This window comes from Convolutriloba macropyga, chromosome 2 (assembly GCF_964194025.1).
Source record: "Convolutriloba macropyga chromosome 2, txConMacr16.3, whole genome shotgun sequence".
Lineage (NCBI taxonomy): Eukaryota > Metazoa > Xenacoelomorpha > Acoela > Convolutidae > Convolutriloba > Convolutriloba macropyga.
Genome location: NC_134469.1, coordinates 75271646 through 75295317, shown reverse-complemented (window position 1 = coordinate 75295317; position 23672 = coordinate 75271646). Strand labels below are relative to the sequence as shown.

Sequence of the window (23672 nt, the reverse complement as noted above, 5' to 3'; positions counted from 1 at the left end):
TGGGTAGGTTTTTTTTTCAATGGGCTAGCAGCTTCGTTATAGATGACTTCTTCCAGGTCTCTAGTATTGTCACTTCATTTCTTGCTCGGTAAAAAAAAATTCTTTAATAGTCCTTGACTAAAAACTACGAAATTTTGAACGTCGATAAGAACCGTAATGTAATTCATTTCCGTGGAATCGAGTGGTGCTATTGATATAAAGTTCTGCCTGTTTTTCTCTTTTTGGGAGTGTTATTTTTGATGTACGGATAAGCCTCGGCTTCAGGGCCATTTTTGCTTATCTTTATAGGTTCTTTTTCCAAAATTGTCCTTGTTCTACCTGTTTTAGTTTTAAAAGATTTTTGGACAGATTTTAACGCGTTAAAGATTAGTTAGTTTTGCTCACCAAAATGTTCAAGATGGTAGGAAGTATTCCGTTAATTTACTCGGTATCCTTTTGTTGAAGCATTTCCCTCCCATGCGATGTTTTTAGAGTCGGAGGAGATGCAAGTGTTAAAAGACAAAATGGAGCGTGATAACAACGCGAGCAATCATAGTTCCTCGCTTCTAGACATGAGCAATGATAGCATCGGCGGTAATGCCTCTAGCTCAAGTTCTAATAGTGCGTTCACCACTGGAAGTACTGTGCATTCCCGAATAAACATTTCGGGTGGATCACAATCGGGACCCATATTTTCATCGAGCTCCCGTTCAAGTGGACATAGATATGGACGCGATAATTTAGCTGGAAACAACCGGAGTTCTGGTAGCGGAACAAGTCACCGGGGTTCCAATAGGTACGGTAGTCATGGCAACGGTTCCCATCATGCTGGTGGCAATGGCAGTGGACTTGGAGGTGGAGGTGGCGGTCGGGGGTACATTGGTGGAAGCAGTCACCGCTCCTCCATTGGTAGCGGTGGTGGATCGTCCACCGGAAGTCACAATGGTCAGTCGGGATACCATCGTGGACCCTTCAGGTGAGACATTGACTTGAATTGTTCTCATAAAAATCTGTGGTTAAAATGTGAGTCTGTTGGGTTAGAGCCAATAAAACTAACTGCTTTTAATTGCTTCAAACGAAGAGCTTAGTTTGCATTAGAGCTTGAGCACAAGTCAACCTATCCGCATAGTTTTTGTCTCATGGGTGTACTGTGACTCACATTGAGATATACTAAGATAGGTTACCAGTTATAAACCTATGGCAGGCAAACTTGATATATCGACTTCTGGACAGATGGACTTTCTATGTTATATTATTAAATGCAATCTAGTGATTCGTCTTAATCTATTGTTCCAAATGTTAATTTCCATCGTTTAAAAGAAAGGTTTAATTTTGTTATTGTGAATTACATCAACAATAAGCTTTCTTCACTTCTACTTGTATAAAATCTCTGCTTCGGATCTTTGCTTTTGAACAGAACTTCTCTCATATGAAGCAGAGGTTTCATACAAAGAGCAAGAAGAATGTTTTTCTTTTTCATAAATGGTGTACGTGATCAGCTCGCGTAGAGTTTATACTGGAACACGCTTGTCTGAAATAGTTTTGAAAGAATACAGATTGAGTTTCAATGCAACTCAACGGAGGTTTCGGTTTTAAAGCTCAAACTATATAAACCGTCATTGAGGCTTTTAATTATCTCCGTTAATTTTTGCCGTCTGATTATGATCAGTTACTTGTGTTTTCGCATTGCATCCACATATTTATAAAAAGAGAGAATCGTTTGAAGCAATTTCGCAAACAACTGATTTGTTTGTAGGTTGTTGCACTTGAACGCGTGCTTGTGCAGAAAAATATTTGTCGAGGTGAATCGTGAATGCGAATAACCTCAAACGTTTTATAATGGCGTTAACAGTTTTGAATCACAGCTGTGATTTATGGCTTGAACTTGATATGGACGGTTTGGAAGAAACAATGTTTCATTTCGGACATCATAGGCGCGTCGGATTATTTGTTTGCGGCTTTCAAGTGCTGTTAAATACTTTGTTGGTCGAGGTCCAGAAAATCATCTACAAAATCAAATTTTTTATCCGGTCTTAAAATTTGTAGAATTTGTGAATTTGTTTCATGCGTAGAAATGAAGCATTGAATAGAAGAACCGTGGTCCGTAAAAGTTTGTTGTATGGCAATCAAAGTGTGTAGAAATGTGTTTTTGGGTCTTTGTGACTGTTTCACAGGGGTGTTGTCGCTATGCAGAGGCAGGAGTTATGTAAGTTAGAAAAAGGTAAATTGAAAAAAATTAAACAGGTTAAGTATTCAATTACGTGTTGTTTTATTGGATCAAAAAGTTAATTGTTGATTATAACGTTTTGTAATTGGTCACTTGAAGCTCTCAAGTGCTTTTTCGTTTGTTCAGGCACCCTCTATTCCTAGACAAGGTACCTTAGTCTGTTATTAAACTACCGTACCGTAGAAGTAGTAGTAACCCCGTGTGCGTCTGGCAGAAGGAGCGAACCGAACCGGCTTTCACTATCTGGATTTGGTGGCGTCCGCTTGAAAAATCACGTAAGATGTGGTATCACGTTTTTTTTTCAACTGAAAATTGTTCGAAATGTCAAGTGTGGAAGTTTGCTTTTCGGGTTTTTATTTTTTTTCAGTATTGCCGCAAGATTTAGTAAGGGTGATAATTTTTATCGCCGATACGAGAAAGCACCGGTTGGGTGAAAACGTGGAGACTGCACTGCAAATTGTGGGGATGAGGACATCAATACGAAGATCACAAGTGGGGTAATCTCGGCAGAGTGAAATCACGATCATCGAACTATAATTCTAGCTCTTAACCCGCGAAGTGGTGGTCAACTAATCATCGTTTCAGTTGTAAAGCATCATATCATCGTTGGTTAAAATGTTAAGTGAGAAAGGTGATTTTTTGTGCGGCTTATTTCAGGTTATTATTCATTCAAATTGTGGTTAGAAGTTGCTTAATTAAAATTTTCGGCTTTCCATTTTCTGTTTTTGCCAATGGAAAGGGTTGAATTTTAGTAATAGTTTTAATTGAACCATCATAATATGATTGACGTGATATTTTGAATTAAACCAGTTTTTCAATTTGCATTTTTTCCACTTTGGCAAAGAAAGCTAACATTTCATTAGTCCTCGGCCGCAAAAAGGAATGGGATAAACAGTTTTGCAATTGTTGAAAATTATGAGAAATCTGATGCGGTAATTCAATTCGAATAATCCCCGATTGTTAAAATTTGAATCATGGTAACTGTTATTGATCAGACATGGCTGCCTTACATTCGAAAATTTTGAACCCAAAATGGATCATGAACTGTACAATTTTCCAATTTATCCCTCGTAAGCAATATTTTTTCCCCAAAACTTTGCGTTTCAATTTATTCCCTCTTGTGGTCGTAATCAGTTTCATGTGCTGTGAACGGTTCGTACTTGATTGAACTCAAGTCTCTCCGATTTGTTCTGAAAGTGACAACAACAGTTATAATTATTTCAATCAGGAGCTGGTTGCAGTGAAAAGTGTTTCTCAAAATTACATTTTAATAAAAAGGCACAAGTTAAAACTTGACTAATTGCTCTTGAATGAAGTTCATAGCAATTATTGTGAACGTGTTGGTCTCTTTTTATAGCTGCGAAGCTGTAAGCTGAGTGGAGCTATATTGCTGTGCTCTTGGTTTTTTCTACAATTCAAAGAATTTGAATTGTATTGGGGCGCTGTCTTTTTTTTAAGATCTGTTCATACATTTTCATGATTTTTGAAGTCAAATTCGAGTAGTGATTTTGGTCACGCCGAAACAAGAAGTGGAGCGAAAAAGCGAGTGGTTTCGCTCTAATTTTAAAGTAGAATGAGAAAACGGTGTTTGAACAAAAATTTGCTTTCTCGCTAGGGGTGTTTTTTGTTCACATGCCGCAATTTCACTTCGATTTTGACTGTTTTTTTTTCGATTTGTTGGATCGAATTTTTTTTAACTGTTTTTCCCAATCTATCTATAGTTCATTCTAGGCCTAGTTCTTCGTTTCAAGCAAATTTTCATTTCTCGGTTGTGGTTTTTTGTTCTCATGCGGCATTTTGACATAGATTTTCCCTTTTTAATTTTTTTTTTGATTTTTTAGAAATGGTTTAAACAATATACTCATCGTCGGTTTTAGGTCTAGTTTTTTGTTTAGTCAATGAAAATTCTTTGAATTGTACGTGAGGACTTGTCTTGCTATGTTTTTTTGTTTCATCGTCTGACGCTCTTTTTCGTTTTACATGTGTTCACACAGCAAAGCTGCAAAGTCAAAGTCTGAATGAATTCTTCTCACTAACGGCGTTTGCGCGCGTGATGTCATTTCTCACTCTCTTTAGCAAAAGTTTTTGCGTGATTAGATTTTGATCACAAGTGACTTACCTCAATCAATAAATTGACTTTTGCACTTTAAATCTTAGGTTTAATTTGAATTGGTTCAAGGTCAAAGGAACTCATATATGCAGTAAAGGTCCCTAGTAAAAGGCTTCTGCGGAATGAATTTTAACAAGCTTTATGAATTTATCGCTGAATGTTTTTTTACCTAGCTTTTTGAGCGACCTCGATTTTTTTTTTCAATTTAGATCTGTCTCTGTTTTTATCTCCATTGTGCGGCACGCAGGTCTATTCGTTCGCAGCTATTCCGGCAATCTGCCGGCTATGCTATGCAAATTTTTTGCTTGACCGTTTTTGCAATTTTCTTCTAGATCATACTTCTCAAGTGACGTTTTCACGCTTTTGGTCTTCAATTTTGAGTGATCTCTATTGCTCTCACTCCGAAGTAAAGCTTGTTGCTAATAAAAAAAAACGATTGCAGCATAGGAACAGGCAGGGACTGATAGGCGAGTAGGCAGTGCTTCTGGTGAGGGTTCGGGAGGTCCATGGTTCGAATCCCGGTTTAGCCAACTGTTTTTGCACCCATAAAGAAAAATTGATCTAGGCTACAGCTCCTGAATTAAATTGCTTCGCCTGTCGTTCAAGAGCAATTCTTCCGACATTAGTCGGTTTATGTTTTTTGGTGTAGTGAAAGCAAAAATCTTTGCAATTTAGCTATTGATCAAGTCCTGTTATGATTAAGACAAGAATTAAATATGTGGTCTGATTTTGAAGCGGCTTACAGCTGTTAAAGCGCTCAGCTATTTAAAAAAGGTTTTTTAGCGCACTTGATTGTATACAAAGCGATTTCATTGCGATATATCTTTGAGTACTGGGTTAATAGCCTCGCTGTGGAACAATTCAAATAGTAGCAGTTTTGAAATCATGTTGCAAAATATATAGCAATCAAATTTTTGTTCATAGGGAACTTAAGTTACGAATACGAAGGTACGGGTTCGGTTCCAAGGTTGGCAATTTTTATGCCACTCATGTTTTGTGAATGCAACTTGCCAACTAATTCCAGAACCATATGTATGCTATTCCTAAAAAATTTGCTGTGGTCGTGAATAAGTTTTCTGACGAGCTACAAGCTAAAGTACATTGCTAAAGTACATTACAAGCTAGAGCAAGAAATTGAGGTGTGAGAAAAAATTCTGTAAGTGAGCGAATTTTTATGTTCACGTGCGGCATTTTAAAGCAGTTTTTTTTTCATTTTCTTTGGTTAAGAGGTTTGGTTATGATTTTGGTTTTAATTTTAGGCTGGTTTTGGTAGTGGTTTGAAGGTTTCTGAAAATTCATATGAATTTTATGCTAATTCGGAGGTTTTTCATGTATTTTGCTGATTTTCGGGCTACTAATTTTTTGCAACCTTTCGTTTCTTTTCTGTTTTTTAGACCAGTTTCTTAGCCTATCATGACTTGCCTATTGTTTTGCTAGCATCTTGATACCATATTGGTTAAACGGATTTTTTTGGATTCATATGCTTTTGTATTATTTAAAATTTTATTAACTTTTTCCAGTTTTTTAGTGCAAGTTGTTTTTAGAGCTTTTTTCATGATTTGGTCTCAAGTATTTGTTTCCGGAGTTCTTCCAGCTATGTATTAAGATCTGTTAACGTATTTTTATGATTTTTGAAGTCAAATTAGAGTAGTGATTTTGGCACGCCGAAACAGAAGGTGAAGCGAAAAATCGAGTGGTTTTACGCGTGAGTGCTTTTGCAGGTTTTGCGGCAAGTGCTTTTTTCTTTCGAATATTCCATTAGAGTAAGAAATCAATGTTTGAACAAAAGTATGCATTTCTCGCTAGTGGTTTTTTTGTTCTCATGCGGCAATTTCACTTCTTTTACTATTTTTTTTCGGTTTTTTGGATCGGATTTTTTCTAAATGGTTTTCCCAATCAATTCATTGTTCATCCTAGGCCCAGTTTTTGGTTTGAATCAAATTTCAATTTCTGGCTATTGGTTTTTTTGTTCACATGCAGCATTTTGAAATTGATTTTGTTTTTTAATTTTTTAATCTGATTTTCTTGTGGAAATGGTTTTCCCAATTCTCTCATTGTCTTTTCTAGGTCTAGTTTTTTGTTTAGTCAATGAATTTTTTTGGAATTGTACATCGGGAATTGTTCTGTTATGTTTTTTTTTAATTCGCTTTACCTTTTGATCACGTTTTTCGTTTTACATAAGTCACGATTTTTTTGCTCGATTTTTGACTTACTTCACTTACTGTTTCTCTCACCAAATGGATTTTATTTTTTTTTCACTTATTGCATTACGTAATGCAGTCAATACGGTCAAAGTCAAAAGAGCAAAATCAAAAGAAACGGTATAGACATATAAAGGCCGGTCATTAAGTCATAGTGCATTAGGTTATCAACCTTCATTAAAGCGGTTGCTAGCTGGCGTTAGTATTATGCATGATATCCTTGAGTTTAAAAGCACAATTAAGTGTAATTTTAGAATCTTACCGAGTATGCAGAATTTAACACCAAATAGGAACACTTGGACTATTAGAAAAATTCTGTCAATTTCTTTTTCTTAATTTTTCTTTTTCTGTTTCAATACCAATATGCGTCAAACGGTTCAACGGTGGCTATCTATTTGCTGGCAATTTGCCGGCTTTTATATTAACAAATGCATCCTAGTGATTCGTATGCTAATTTCCCAATTACAATCTATAGTTCCAAATCATAAATTTTATCTCAAGTGGTTTTTCCAATTCATTCATAGTCCGTTCTAGATCTAGTTTTTTGTTTAGTCAATGAAAATTCTGTGAATTGTATGTCGGGACTTGTCTTGCTATGTTTTTACAATTCAAAGAATTTGAATTGTATTGGGGCGTTGTCTTTTTTAAAGATCTGTTCACACATTTTCATGATTTTTGAAGTCGAATTGGGTTAGTGATTTTGGTCACGCCGAAACAGGAATTGGAGCGAAAAAGCGAGTGGTTTTGCGGCATACATTTTTTACTCTAATTTTAAAGTAGAGTAAGAAATCGGTGCTTGAACAAAATTCGCTTTCTCGCTGTTAGTTTTTTTGTTCATATGCGGCAATTTCACTTGATCCATTTATAGTTATTTCTAGGCCTAGTTTTTTGTTTGGACCATTTTTTTTCTCGCTTTTGGTTTTTTCGTTCACATGCGGCATTTTGACTTTGATTTTCATAGTTTTTAGTTTTTTATTTGATTTTTTGGACATGGTTTTCCCAATTCACTCAAAGTCCGTTTTAGGTCTAGTCTTTTGCTTAGTCAATGAAAATTGTTTGAATTGTACGTCAGGACTTGTACTGCTATGTCTTTTAATCCGCTTCACCTTCTGAATCACGTTTTTGGTTTTACGTAAGTCACGATTTGCATATTTGACTTCTTGACTTACTTGTCACTGTTTCAACTGAATAGATTTCAAATTCTTTCACACATTCAAAAGAATACGCCAAATGGAACACTTTTCGACGCCAAAAAACAGAAAGTTCGGCCGATTTATCTCTTCTTTTTCGTGTATTTTCATAGATGCGAAGCTATAAGCTGAATGGAGCTATATTGCGGTGCGCTTGGTTTTTTTACAATCCAAAATGTTGGTTTGTAATGGTGTGCTGTCTTTTCAAGACCTGTTCACAATTTTTTTTTAATTTTTCACGTGGATTTGAGTGATTTGAGTCACGTTGAAGTATTAAAGGGAGCTAAAAATTGAATAGGTCTGAGGCGTGTTTCTTTGAAAACTACTTTTAAAGTGGAGTGAACAATTTATATTCACGTTTTTATTCACGTGCGTCAATTTGACTTGTTTTCAGTGTTTCTTCTTTTGAGTGCTATTAAAATTATACAATTTCACTTTAATTGCGCTTATTTGCAACTGCTGGATTTAATCAATAGGCATCTGTAGCTTTTTATGACTGACACTTTGTTATAAAATAAATATTAGTGAATATTTGAATTTTGCCAAAAAATTATTTCCTTTGTCCTATTAATTACAACCATCATTCACAGGTCGTTTTGGTTGCTAATTACGCATAATTGAATTCAATGAATAGCCTGAGTCTATAGCCAGTGGTTTTCATGAATTTATAGCCAGTGGCTCAAAAAAAATTAGTGAATTTTTGCCTTTTCTAGTATCTCTGTTGAAACTCTGTTGTCTGAGCATTTAATGGAATTAGGGACAGGTCTCTTAGGTTGTTCGTAACGAGTAACGAATAATTTGATTGAATTATTTTAAATTTTCAGCTTTTGATGTGTTTGATTTTGATACTAATTGTTTTCAAGAAATACTCGATTTTTTTGAGTTTTGCGAATTTTTGTCACTTTCTGTCCTATCGCTCAGTTTCGTTTTTGACAGGTTTTTTGGCAGTTGCTAAGGATGCCAAAATGAATGCAGCTGATCGCTTCAGCTTTTAGCGATTGCGGTCTGTGAATTATACTTTGCTCGTTTTTTTTCAAAAAGTGTTTTTTAGAATTCAAAGAATTTGAATTGTATTGGGGCGCTGTCTTTTTTTTTCTTTTTAAGATCTGTTCACACATTTTCATGATTTTTGAAGTCAAATTGTAGTGGTGATTTTGGTCACGCCGAAACAGGAAATGGAGCGGAAAAGCGAGTGGTTTTGCGGCGTGAATTTTTTTCGCTCTAATTTTAAAGTAGAGTGAGAAAACGGTGTTTGAACAAAAATTCGGTTTCTCGGTAGTAGTTTTTTTTGTTCACATGCGGCAGTTTCACCTCGATTTTGACTGTTTTTTTTCGATTTGTGGATTTTGGATCGGATTTTTTTTTCTAACTGGTTTTCCCAATCCATTCATAGCTCATTCTAGGCCTAGTTTTTTGTTTCAAGCAAATTTTCATTTCTCGGTTGTGGTTTTTTGTTCACATGCGGCATTTTGACATAGATTTTCCCTTTTTATTTTTTTTTTGATTTTTTAGAAATGGTTTTACCAATTTACTCATCGTCCGTTTTAGGTCTAGTTTTTTGTTTAGTCAATGAAAATTCTTCGAATTGTACGCCAGGACTTGTCCTGCTATGTTTTTTGTTTCATTGAATGACGCTCTTTTTCGTCTTACATGTGTTCAAACAGCAAAGCTAAAAATCAAGTTTTCTGAATGACTTCTCCCTTTCACTAATGGCCTTCGCATGCGGCAATTTCACTCTGATTTTTACTGTTTTTTCGATTTTTTGGATCGGATTTTTTTCTTAATAGTTTTTCCAATCCATTCACAGCTCATTCTGGACCTAGTTTTTTGTTAGAATCAAAATTACATATCTCACTAGTGGTTTTTTGTTCTCCCTAGCAGCATTTTGACATTGATTTTGTGGTTTTTTTTTGTTTTTTTCATCTGATTTTTTTAGAAATGGTTTTCCCAATTCACTCATTGTCCGTTCTAGGTCTATTTGTTTGTTAAGTCAATGAAAATTCTTTGAATTGTACGTCAGGACTTGTTCTGCTATGTTTTGTTTTTGTTGTTATTGCTGTCTTGTCACTTATTCCTAATGACAGGCCTACTTGGATGCTCATGAAGGTTGTTTCAATTGAAAGATATCTTACAGTGCGTAGCTAATACTTTTGGTGACTTTAATACTGTTAATGATCAAAAGGTATGTGTCAGTTTTTTAGTTTTTGCAACAATCGTTTTTTTTCTATTATTTAGTCTCGTTTATGACAGGTTTCTTTGGTTTCTAATGACGTAAAAATAATCTAATTAAGTTCTTCATTTCATTGGAATCGATGTTTTGATATTGACACTTCTTTTAGAATGTTGATTTTTATTTTAGCCTTGCTTTTTTTTGTCTTTCTTCTTGTGCTTTTGTCGTTCACTCGACGAAAAAAATCGTTCTCATTGACCTTGTAGTGGGCCGTGAGTTGGGTAATTTTATTTGCTTCAATTTCTTTTGTTTGATTTAGTTTGATTTTGCTGTAAAAATGTTTACTGTCAGTTCATTATTTAATTCAATACTTTGGATTGTGATTCAGAGCATGTCCTGCACTGTTTTCTTGTTGCGTTGTCTGACGCTCTTCGTTTTACATTTGTTCGCGAACATTCTTTTGCTTCATTATGTCTGAGACTTTTTAACACTCGATGTTATAACGTAATTTTTGTGACGATTTTTGCGTGACCTAAATTGCGCGTATTCCAAAATTTTCTGCTGCTAAAACAAAATTGATTTTAAGAAACGTAATGACAAGGGTCTGAAACAAAGTGATTAATTCTTATGATGGGGATTGAGGTTCGAACCTTGGGGTGGTGTAAAAAGTATTGCACCCAAAAATGTTCGCAGTGATGCACCCCCATTGAGTTTAAAATTTTGTCGCGACAAATTTTGCAACTCAAATCTGTATCTGTTTCTATCTACTTTACGGCACACAGGTCTATTTCACAGATATTTGGGCAGTCTGCCTGATTGTGACTATTTCAATTTGCAACTATCGATTGGCACAGAGATTACTCGAAGAATAATTTCCTATGGCAAACGGATCTTTATAAACTTTAAGGTTCTTTTTCGTCTGTTGAAGTAAATACAAGCATCACTGCCAAGGAAGCTTTTGTTTTATAATTGTTGCTAAAAATATAATGGTTGGTTCAGTTTTTTGAAGAAAAATTCTTATTTACGATACAATTGGGATTTTGTAAAGATAAATGTCTAAGATCTTACATAATCGATGTCGGCAATTTCTATTATAAGATCCAATGACTCCGATCTTATAAGGTGATAATTCGGAAAATTTAGTTATTGTCTTAACTGATTTCCTGATTTCTTAGGAACTGATTATCATAAAATTGTAGTTTTTAAAAGACTGATTCTTATGCGATAAAAGTTTTTCCGAAGAAAAGTCCTTATCATGCAAGGGCTTGAACAATCAGATAGTGTATGAGATTATGCAGGCACCTTATAAGATCTTACATAATGAAGTTCTCAAATTAGAAAGGAGGCTGGATTTTGATAATATACTTAGCGAAATTATCTAATTTCTAGGTAATGCTTAATTGATATCGAATGAAGTTTGAAGCAATTATTTTGAACGTGTTGGTCTTTTTATTCTAAATTTTCGCTCCACAATTTTAAATTTTTTGTTGTGGAACTACCTTGGAATTCTTGATCGGATTTTTCATGTTTGAGTGCTTCATTTTTGGGTGATACAAGTTGTTTTCTTTCTGAAAAAGTTCGTTGATAATATGAAAGTGATTTTGCGGAATCAGCTGTGTGGTAGCTTTTGGATAAGATATTTCGGGGGATCCTGGAGGTCTGGGTTTCGAACCCCGAGGTTTGGTGTTTTTGCACCCGCGAAACATTTATCTACATCCCAATCTAAATTGTCGCCCCCGCCTGCCGTTCGAGGGGCAACTTATGCGTTGTTAGTGAGTTTGTTTTTTGTTCAAGCTTTTAGTCCTGGCCCTTACAGCTAGTATGAAAATGAAACGCAATCAAACTGAATTTGGATCATTTAGAGAAAACGATTACATAAACAAGAAATAATTCAGCTACGAGAAACGGTATGGGCAATCAGCTTTGCAATTAATTTTCCAATCTCAGACTGAATATCTAATGTGAAGTTTTCAAAGTAAAACCTAGAAGAACTAAATTTAGAGGGTATAGATTGTTACAATTGGCTTCCTACTGACCGCCGTCGGCCTCTCAACTGCCATTACTTAGGCGCGCACCTTTTTTTACAATTCAAATAATTTGAATTGCATTGATGTGCTCTTTTTAAAAAATCTGTTCAGACTTTCTTCGACATTTTCTTGTCTATGTGAAGTGAAATTGGAGGCGTGGTTTCAATCACTTAGGAGTAGTCAGAAGAGCGCGAAGTGAGTAGTTTTAAGGCGTAAAACTTTTTTTCAAACTACTTCGAAGTGAGGTGAGAAGTTCGCGTTTCACAAGACTGAGTTTTGACTGAGGATTTTATTGTGCTGAAATTTTACTTACTTAAGGCAACATACTTTTTCAGAAATTGGGGCTATCTGTATTGATCAAATAAATGATTTTTTTTGTCTGTTTATTTTTTTGTAGATTTGTTGTGTTATTATTTTTCCCAATAATGATAAGCTTCAATGGCTCTCGATTGTTGTATGTTTTAAATCAATTGCTGATTTGAACTGAACCCTAACGGTTTTAATAAATGTGGCAGTACTTTGAATCGAAAAGAATTATCATTTATTTAGCGTTCTTTTATCGTCCTTTTCATTCTGTCACTTAGTCCAATTATGAACAGCGTTTATTGGCTCTCTTTTGAGTCTCATTTTGATCAATTTCAAGATTTTTGTTAGTAACCAACAGTTTTCATGACTGACATCATTTTTCAAAAACTAGAGTTTTCTGGCATGACCTGTTTGTTTTTGTCTTTCTTAGTAATGTAACTTTGTCTCATTAATGACAGCTGTCATTAGGCCCTTTTTATTACGGATTTTTTTCGGTAATCTAATTTTATCAAATCGAAACTGCAGGTTTTTTCACTTCGAAAAATCTTTTTTTTTCAAAATTATTATAGCCAAATCAATGATAATTTGTCGATTTTTGTAGGTTTTGTTGTTCTGTAATAATTTCTCCAATGACATGTCTCTAGGCTTTATAATGAGTCAGCTTTGTGCTCGTTTAATTGGCTTAATTTCTCTTAAAATATTATTCGTGAATTTCAACCCGTTTTTGTAATTGAGTTTTTTGTTCTGTCGCTTCGTCATTAATGATAATTCTAATTTGCTCTGTAGGTAGTCGTAATTGACGCTACAAATTTCGATTGATGCTTGCATTTCGTGCTACTTTGGTTTTGTGGACCCCCATTTGTTTTCATCAAAGTTGGTTTGAGCTTTCGATCTATGGATAGTGTAAAGAATGTTGAAACGTTCAAGCTTTTATAGCTGGTTTCAATGATTTTTATCCCTCGTTTTCAGTTTCAGTGACATCGTAAACAGGTTTTCGCCAATTTTTTTTTGATTCTTTGCTGTCCTAACTCATATTGTGACGTATTTTTGTACGTTGTTTGACATAAGAGATGCGTGAACTTTAGTTTTTTTAAACAGAAATTAAATATGTTTTTAGGCTTTTAGCGATAGGAATTTGCCTTTTATTTTAGTCAAAGTATTGGTATATGATTTGTGTATCGGGCTGCTCTTTTATACAGCTTTTTTTGTCTTCAGTTTGCTAATTTATTTCACTTATAAATCAGGATTGGTCCTGCTGCGGCTTCAGTTCCCTGTACCTTTTAATCACATCTAAAGTTTTACTTTTTTGACTCACTGTTTCAACCTAATGGATTTTCTTTCACTCATTGAATTATGTAATATGGTGAATACGGTCAAAGTCAAAGAAGCAAACGGTGAATACGGTCAAAGTCACGTTCGAAACAATTCAGTGTTCTTAATGGACAAACAGTTATAGCAAGACTAGTTTTGGTCCAATCTTGGACTACTACAATCCAAAAATAATTCGTAAAAGAATTGTAATCAGTCGGTCTTTAAAAAAATCGAACTTTTTTATGTTAATTAAAGAACAGAACAATTTAAATCAAAGCTCACTGGTGAGAGGTCCAATTGGCTTTATAAGCAGTTCAAAACTAATGTATCTAGTGTTTTACTCGAAAGCTTGTGGTCATTTTGACTTTTAATAATTGATTTTTAAATAAACAATGGCTTTGAACTTTGACACTGCTTTTCCAATAATTTGGTCAACTTGTAGCTTAGAGTCATAAGCAAAGAAAGATTAGTTTTTTCTACTATTTTAATGTTCAATCTTTATTGCGGTTTTAGGCGTTATGTTTTTGTTTTCCGGCTTGGATACTACCAGATTTCATAAATTTTTTTTAGATTTTTATGCATTTGCCCATTTTTATTGCCTTTTTCTCGTTTTTTTTTCACTTTGTCCCATTATTGAAAATACAAATAACACATAGTTGGCGTACAAAATAAGGCACAATTAAACAAATCAAAATTTTTAAAGCTACAGATTAGGGTTTTAATGGCTTCGACACCAAGTTCTCGAAGAGCTTAATTGACTTTTTCTCTTTAACTGTCGTTTTCACTTGGTCGTCTAGTCGTAATAATTTTCCTGTGGAATGGCAGGTTTCACTGGCTTTTTATTGGGGATTACATGTTTGGTGTCTAGAGAAGTTGAGAGTGTACAAAATCTAAAGTTTTTAAAGATTTGGTTATTACTTTACTGGCTCCGACACGGGTTTTTTGCAAAAAAAAGTAATTTAATTTGATTTTTGTCTATATCTGACGTTCTTTTTGAAAACGCAAGACATCTGAATAATTGCAGGTTGCATGGGCTTTCTTAAGGCGAATGAATGCGCCTATTTAGTTTTTTCGTTTTGTAGCTAATGTCTTTGATGACTTTGAAAATATTTTAAACTTTGAAAATATTTTGAAAAAAACATAAGTAATTATTTTTACAACTTTTTCGCTTTTTTTCAATTTTTTTACTATTCTTGTTAATGAGAGGTCACATAGCACATTATTGACAAAAAGCTTATTTTGATCGGTAGAACAAAACTTTACGGCTTTGCAGCGTTTTGTCGGAAGTTTCAATTGTACTTTTATTTGTTTTCTCTATTTGTTGTTCATTTTGTAACCGCAAAAAATTGAATAAAGTCGAGTCCTAATACCCTACTATATAGGTATCGGTGATAATAAAACATTGGTGTAATTTCAGTTGGTATCTAATGGTTTTCATTACTTTGAAATTAATTGTCTTTTAAAAAATATAAGGGAATTTATTATTTTTGCTCTTCTTTTTTTGTAATTGTAACCGAGCCTTATTATGGACTGGTCCCATATCGTTTCTCGTAAAGTACAAATTATTTGGCGCAGTTTCAGTTTTATCTGACGCTTTCTTGACTTTGTTATTAATTTAGAAAAATAGAAATGAAGTTTTGGATGTAGTTAATGTTTGTTGTTGATGTTGTTTGATTTTGTTGTTCGTCCTGCCTCGCTTTCTTAATAATGGCAGAATCTTCACTCCACTGGATTTTTTGCGTTGCAGGCGATATTTTTGTCCATACACCAATTTTTTGAAAAATACTTGAATTTTTTGAGGGCTTTCTATCTTTTGGTAGACAATTATGCCAAAAATGTGGATGACCGGGGTCGGAACTTTATGTGCGAACGCACATTACCGGGCCTCCTTGTTTGAATATATATGGGTTAAAGTTATTAAATTTTCTGAAGCCAAACACGCTCCCCCTGGCTCATTATTCGGACACGGACCGGCTCTGTTTATGTATGCTTAACTAAATGTAGTTAGCGGCATTTTGAATGGAATGGAAAATAATAAAATAAAATAAATCAACATGTTTAAAATACAATTATTCAAGAAAACTCTGCTGACCTTTGTTTTTTCCCGAATTTCAAGGGCACTTTCGAAACACCTGCTTTAGTTGCTCGATTTGCCAGTCCAATCTTTTTCTGTGGTAAAACTAATAGAAGAACTAAAAAGGATCTGAGATTAATTTTTGTCAAGAGACAAAAAAAGGCTGTCACAAAGTGTTTGAAAAACCTACTTTGGACATTTATAGCCGGGTAACTGTTTGTTATTTGTGAATACCTGCTAAAATTCAAAGTTTAGCGATTTATCAAAAAAAATTCGAAAAAAATTCAAATTACTGCAGCTCCTCTTTTAGCTTTTACAACATAAAATAGCCTGAGATTTTCACAGATAAATGTCAGATTTCTAAATTAATAATATCTTTTATTGTGAGTGTTTGAGTTTCATTTAGATAATCGTTTATACGGCGTGGAAAACGATTAAAATAAAATATGTGAGCACTCAATATTTTTTTGGAAAACCAAAATGACTGAATCGCTTTTTTAAGGACAGTGATGCGCAAAAAGTATCCGTCAGCAAAAAATAGCGGACAAAAACTAGCTCTCAAATAAAAAGTTTCTCTCTAGCTCGAACTGAAATGTTGAGCCGTGGAAAATTAACTGACGACTTATTATGGAAGTTATTGTTTATCACGACAGAGCTTGAAAGTCTTTATAAAAATAAAATTCAATGCATATAACTAATTATTGAGTTTAATTAGCTCCAAAAGTTGGAAAATTATGTAACACATCAATAAGAACACGAGATGATTTTACTTTTTCATCGCGGTAGCTGATTTTTTCTGCGGAAAATTTATCAACCTGTTCATTCGAAGCAGTGGGTTGTCCGGGTCATAATCGTTTTACTTAAGAGTTCCGTAACTTAAGAATTCCAAAGGGGTCATTACGAGGAAATAACAAACTCGTCGTTACTATACTATTCAAAATGGGACCTAAACTTGGTCACATTAAGGATATAAAAGTTGTTCATGAACACGTGTCAGCAACGCACGATGTTCACGACTTGTTTGCATTGTAACTGTAAAACAAAGAAGAGCGTTGCGATTCTATAATGTAATCACAAACAAAGGCAATTACTTCTCATTCGATCTAACTAATCATCAGTCGTTTAGATCGACCATAAACCGTCATGGTGGTCGATCAGGTAACGGCAATGCATCCTCATCAAATGGAGGAGCCAGCAACTCTGGCCAGTCCTCCGGAAACTCTGGATCCCAATCGGGAGGAGGGTCGTCATCCTTCCACGATCGAATTGGGGCTCCGGGATCATCGTCTGCTGGACTTTCTGGCTCGGGCTCTGGAAATGGGGGCCTTGGTTCTTCTGGCGGGGACTACTCATCTGGAATTCCAGGAAGATATTTTGGAGGATATGGACACTGTTACAAATGTGGTTTGTATTAAATGTATAATTAAAATGCATCTAGGAAATATACGCCCACGGAAACAGACTCCAACGGAGCTAAACCCCATGCTAACAATGACCTTCGGTCGTCAATGTGTTTTGAAAGTTTCTTATGAAGTGTCGCGCACTGCTAAGCCATTAGCCATGACATGCAGCTGATAACCAAATCGCTAATTGAGCAGCTCTTTAACAGTAGAAGGGGGTTTATTTCCGTGGTTTTTTCCTTGGGAATTGTGCTCTGAGGTAATTTGGCTTGCCTTTTTTGTTGATCGAGTGAAATCTGACTCGAAATCTTGCGCATTCTAAAAGCCGATTATCTATAGAGGATAGTCCATTTTGAATCTGCACAAGAGAGAGTAGCTTATTGCCCCATTCCGGTTTTGACCTGTTTGAACATAGATTTGGGTCAGTTTCTACGCTTCGGCAGTCATGTCAGGAGGAATCGGCGAAGAATAGTAGTTTCTTTGAAGTAGCTCCATAATTTAGAGTTACTATTGGAATGTAAAGATTCAGCGCTGAATTGTCCTGGGACTAGGGTCCGGGTATTTCAATGGGGGGGGGGGGGGGGCTATAATGGCAAAGGCTCAAAAATAACGCCAAGATTGGTTTCATTTTGCCACTTTTTTAAGGAGTATCTATCATTAATTAGGATCTGACTACCTCATTTTGTTTGAGCTTATACCATCTACCTTTTAACGTCACTAGGGCATGTGTCTAATTTTTTGTTTAAGGAAGGCGGGGACACTGGGCAAATGGATGTCCGTTCTGATTGGCCGAGTACACGAAACGTTACGATTGGACAAATAGAAAAATGCTCACGCATTTTCATTCTTTTCATCTTGAAGAGATGAACACCTTTAGATGTGAAATTACCAGTCGCAATTTGCTGGGCGAAAGACTGAACTCAATCAAAACTTAAATATCCCAACTAGTCTACTAAATTAGTTATGTTACAAATCCTGCTTGTATTAAATTTTTTGCTGTATGATAGTAGTTTAATATCAGGTAGTTAAATAAAGATGAGACATAATGCAAAATATAGCTTTGGTATATAAATTATAATTATGGTTTTATGTTGGTATTAGCTAAGCTAAAAAGCGCTACATTAAATGAGATAGATCATAGTCTGTTGTTTCATATACCTGTTCGTGTTTAATCAGGAACGGAATCAATTAAATTTAATTTGAAAAAAAAATGTTTTGACAGTACGTGTAGATATATAATTCCTCACGAGATTGATTAAAAAATCCCTGAGGAATAAACTTAGGTTACTTGCACGCACACAGCTCGAACTTGAGGTCTACATCAAAGTTGAGATCAGTGTTTGCTGGTAGTACATCACTTGTCAATGATGCAGAGTATCAGAAAATTAACATCGAACTTTCAAGTATAATTGTTAAATGAATATTATAACCAGATATGTCTCCAATGACAAATCTATACTATTAAATATGATGGTTACCAGCGCTTCTATACATGCTTTAACGGTACGTAAATATGCGTTCTTGCCTATTTCATGCTTTTTGAGGCGCGATATACCGCCATAAACAAAGCTCACTAACTTGCGCATGTTTTTGCGCTCATAAAGCATTCCTTATGGCAAAATCAAGCAATTCCATTCGCGGCTGACCAAGATTTTCATGATATGGGAAAAGGCAATGGACATATGCAATAATCGTCGGAAACGTAAGAGACAAGGCGAATGGCTGTTAAGCGAAGAGCAGGGGTTCGAGTCCCAGTACGGGTGGAGAAAGACGCAAAATTTTTAAGTCAAAAATGGCTAATGTTTTTTTCTTTCGTTCCTTTTATCCCTTTTTATTTTGCTCCCTTTCGTTCTGTCTTTTCTGGTTCTTTTCTTTTTTTCTCCTCTTTATCTCGTGCCTAGACAAAAGCAATGCGCATAAGTAGCGTAGGGGATAATAAATTTTGCGGTTATTGGAAATTTCGCCCCCGCGATCGTGCCAAATTTGGCTAATATTTTTTGGCTCAAAAATGGTAATTGTTGTTCATCCACTACTGTGTTTTCTTCTTGCTCTCTTCTTTATTTCTCTTTAATCTTTGTTATAATTTTGCTAAGGTTTTTCGCTCATTTCTATTTTTTCCCTCTTTCTTTCTCCTCCATCTCTTTGTTTTATTTAAGCTCCTAATTTGCCCGTGTTTTGCGCTACAAAAAAGCAAGATATAGAGGAGCAAGAGACCAATTCAAAAAGGATTGGTAGCGTATCTACGATTGTTAAGAGTCAGACTAGTGGTGGAAAAACATGAACTTTTTCCCGAGCGGGAAAATTGCAAAATTTTTTCAGTTTTGTTTTGTTTTTCGTCTCCCTACTTCCCTAATTTTTTTTTCTCCCTCTTTTTCTTTCTTTCTACTTCTTCTTTTCTCTTTTTTCGTTCCTTTCATGTTGCTCTTTTTGTTCTTATTCTTTCTTGTCTTATATAAGCACTTATTCTGACCATAAAGTCTGACGAAAGTTGTGTTGATGTGGAAAGAGCAATAAACAAGCGCAATACGCGTCGATAGCTTAAGCGATAGGACCTATGGCAAGTATTGGAGAAGCATTAGTTTGCCCCCGAATTCGTGCCAAAAATGGCTGAATTTTTTGACTCAATATTGGTAGTATTTTCTCTCTATTCTATTTTTTTCATTTTCTGCTTTCTTTCTCTTGCCGTATTTCAGCTCCTAATCTGTTCGCGTTTTCCGCTATGGAACAGCAAGATATAGAAGAGCAGTAGACAAATTCAAAACGAATTGATAGCGTGAGGGACAAGCCCTATGACTGTTCAGAGTCAGAGTAGGGTGGAAAAACATGAACTATTTCGGGGGCTGGAAAATTGCAAAAGTATTTTTTAATTTCTTTTGTTTTTTGTCTCATTTTTCGCTAATTTTGGTTTCGATCTCTTTTTTTATTTCTCTTTGTTTCTCCTCCTTCTCGTGCTTTATTTAGGCTCCTAATCTGCCCATGTTTTGCGCTCATTAAGCATGCCGCAAAGCAAAAACAAACAAGCCAAAAAGCCATTGACCAAAATACTGCTATTATGGAAAGAGCAAGTAACACAATTAGTACGCATCAGTAGGGTAAGGGATACCATTTATTGTTGTTAAGAGTCAGAGTGGAGGTGGAAAACTTGAGCTATTTCCCGGGCTTGAAAATTGCAAAAGTACTTTTCATTTTTTCTGTTTTTGTCTCATTTTTTCGCTAATTTTGGCTTCGTTCTCTTTCTTTTATTTCTCCTTCTTTCTCCTCCTTCTCGTGCTTCACTTAGGCTCCTAATCTACCTATGTTTTGCGCTGATTAAGCATGCCGCAAAGCAAAAAAGAAACAAGCAAAAAAATCACTGACCAAAATACTGCCATAACAGGAAGAGCAAGTGACAAATACGCATCAGTAGGGTAAGGGATACGATTTATGGTTGTTAACATTCAGATTAGGAGTGAAAAAACATGAACTGTTTCCCGGGGTGGAAAATTGCAAAGTGTTTTTCTATTTCTCTTGTTTTTTGACTCATTTTTCGCTAATTTTGGTTTCGTTCTCATTATTTTATTTCTCTTTCTTTCTCCTCCTTCTCGCGCTTTTTTAGGCTCCTAATAAGCCCAATTTTTGCGCTCACTAAGCTTGCCGCATAGCAAAAACAAACAAACCAAAAAGCCATTGACCAAAAAGCTGCTATTATAGAAAGCGCAGGTGACAAATTCAGTACGCATTGGTAGCGTAAGGGATACTACCTATAACTGTTAAGCAAGGGGCTTGGGTTCGCACCCAAAATGGTTTCGAAAATGGTTTTTCATCTGTTTCTGTCATGCTTTTTTGCTGTTGTTTGGTTCTCTTTCATTCTTTCTTTTCTTTGTTTTTATTTTGCTCCCTTTCGGTCTTTCTTTTCTTGTTCCTTTCTCTTTTATATCCTCTTTTATTTCATGCCGAGACAAAACCAATACGAATAAGTATTGTAAGGAATGAGAACTATGGTTGTTAGGTGAGGAGCAAAGGGTTCGAGTTCCAGTTCGGTGGGAGAAAGACGAATAATTTCCTGTTTCTAAAAGTGCAGATTTTTTTTCTTTTTTTCTTTTTTCGTTCCTTTTATTTTGCTCCTTTTTCTTTTTTTTCTTTCTTGTCATATTTAAGCACCTATTTAGACCATCAGTTCTTAAGAAAGCTGGGCCGATATGGAAAAATAATTGAACAAGCGCAATACGCGTCGATAGCTTAAGTGATAGGACCTATGGCGATTATTGGAGAGGCATTAGTTCGCTTCCGAGTTCGTGCCAAAAATGACTACATTTTTTGGCTCTAAATTGGTTGTTGTTATTCATCTACCGCTGCGTTGCTTTGTTGATCCTTTTTTATTTCCTCTCTAACCGTTATGTTATATTGGTTCTCCAAATGTTTTCTCTCTTCTGATATTTTCTTTTCTTTTCCTTTTCTCTTTTCTTTCTCATTCTCTTGCCTTTTTTAAGCTCTTTATCTGTCCGTGTTTTGCGCTATAGAGGAGCGAGATATAGATGAACAAGAGACAAATTCAAAACGGATTGGTAGCGTAAGGGATGAGACGAATATCTGTTAAGATTCAGAGTAGGAGTGAAAAAACATGAACTATTTCCCGGGCTGGAAAAATGCAAAAATATTTTTTTAGTTTCTTTTGTTTTTCGTCTCATTTTTTTCGCTAATTTTGGTTTCTTTCTCTTTTTTTATTTCTCTTTGTTTCTCCTCCTTCTCGTGCTTTATTTAGGCTCCTAATCTGCCCGTGTTTTGCGTTCATTAAGCATGTCGCATAGCAAAAACAAACAAGCCAAATAATCATTGACCAAAATACTGCCATAACAGGAAGAGCAAGTGACAAATTCAGTGCACATCGGTAGCGTAAGATATACGACCTATGACTGTAAAGCAAGGGGCTTGGTTTCGCACCTAAAATGGTTTTGAAAATGGCTTTTCATCCGCTTCTGTTAAACCTTTTTTTTTGCTGTTATTTGGTTCTCCTTCATTCTTTCTTTTCTTTGTTTTTAATTTGCTCCGTTCTTTCTTTTCTGTTCCTTTCTTTTTTTCTCCTTTTTATTTCATGCCGAGACAAAACCAATACAAATAATTATTTTAAGGAATAAGAACTATGGTTGATAAGTGAGGAGCAGGGGTTGGAGTTGGAGTTCGGTCTGAGAAAGACCAAAAAAATTCCTGTTTCAAAAATTGCAGGTTTTTCCCTTGTGCTTTCGTTCTTTTCTCGTTCCTTTTATTTTGTTCTTTTTTCTTTTTCCTTCTTGTCATATATAAGCACCTATTCTGACTATAAAGTCTGAAGAAAGTTGTGCTTTTGTAGAAAGAGCAATAAACAAGCGCAGTACGCATCGATAGCTTAAGTGATAGGACCTATGGCGATTATTTGAGAGGCATTAGTTCCCTTCCAAGTTCGTGCCAAAAATGGCTACATTTTTTGGCTCTAAATTGTTTGTTGTTATTCATCTACTACTCTGTTTCTTTTTTCCTCCTTTTTTCATTCCTCTCTAATCGTTATGTTGTATTGTTTCTCCAAATGTTTTCTCTCTTCTAATTTTTTTTCCTTCTCTGCTTTCTTTCTCCTTCTCTTGCCTTTTTTAAGCAAGATATAGAAGAGCAAGAGACAAATTTAGAACGGATTGGTAGCGTAAGGGATAAGACCAATGTCTGTTAAGAGTCAGAATAGGAGTGAAAAATCATGAACTATTTCCCGGGCATGAAAATTGCAAAAGTATTTTTCAATTTTTTTTGTTTTTCTTTGTCTAATTTTTTCGCTATTTTTGGTTTCTTTCTCTTTTTTTGTTTCTCTTTGTTTCTCCTCCTTCTCGTGCTTTATTTAGGCTCCTAATCTGCCCATGTTTTGCGCTCATTAAGCATGCCGCAAAGCAAAAACAAACAAGCCAAAAAGCCATTGACCAAAATACTGCTATTATGGAAAGAGCGAGTGACAAATTCAGTACGCATTGGTAGCGTAAGGGATACTACCTATAACTGTTAAGCAAGGGGCTTGGGTTCGCACCCAAAATGGTTTCGAAAATGGTTTTTCATCTGTTTCTGTCATGCTTTTTTGCTGTTGTTTGGTTCTCTTTCATTCTTTCTTTTCTTTGTTTTTATTTTGCTCCGTTCTTTCTTTTCTGTTCCTTTCTTTTTTTCTCCTTTTTATTTCATGCCGAGACAAAACCAATACAAATAATTATTTTAAGGAATAAGAACTATGGTTGATAAGTGAGGAGCAGGGGTTCGAATTGGAGTTCGGTCTGAGAAAGTCCAAAAAAATTCCTGTTTCAAAAATTGCAGGTTTTTCCCTTGTGCTTTCGTTCTTTTCTCGTTCCTTTTATTTTGTTCTTTTTTCTTTTTCCTTCTTGTCATATATAAGCACCTATTCTGACTATAAAGTCTGAAGAAAGTTGTGCTTTTGTAGAAAGAGCAATAAACAAGCGCAGTACGCATCGATAGCTTAAGTGATAGGACCTATGGCGATTATTTGAGAGGCATTAGTTCCCTTCCAAGTTCGTGCCAAAAATGGCTACATTTTTTGGCTCTAAATTGTTTGTTGTTATTCATCTACTACTCTGTTTCTTTTTTCCTCCTTTTTTCATTCCTCTCTAATCGTTATGTTGTATTGTTTCTCCAAATGTTTTCTCTCTTCTAATTTTTTTTTCCTTTTCTGCTTT

At 35.2% G+C, this 23672-nt stretch overlaps 1 protein-coding gene across 1 annotated transcript; it reads left to right on the top strand.

Moving 5' to 3' along the window:
• Positions 1–471: 471 nt before the first annotated feature.
• On the top strand, positions 472–18206 carry LOC142334700 (uncharacterized). Its single transcript, XM_075382943.1, has 3 exons — positions 472–955; positions 16722–16999; positions 17743–18206. Exons 1-3 carry the CDS (start codon positions 483–485, stop codon positions 17778–17780), a joined length of 789 nt encoding a protein of 262 aa, XP_075239058.1. The 5' UTR covers positions 472–482; the 3' UTR covers positions 17781–18206.
• The last annotated feature ends 5466 nt before the right edge of the window (positions 18207–23672 follow it).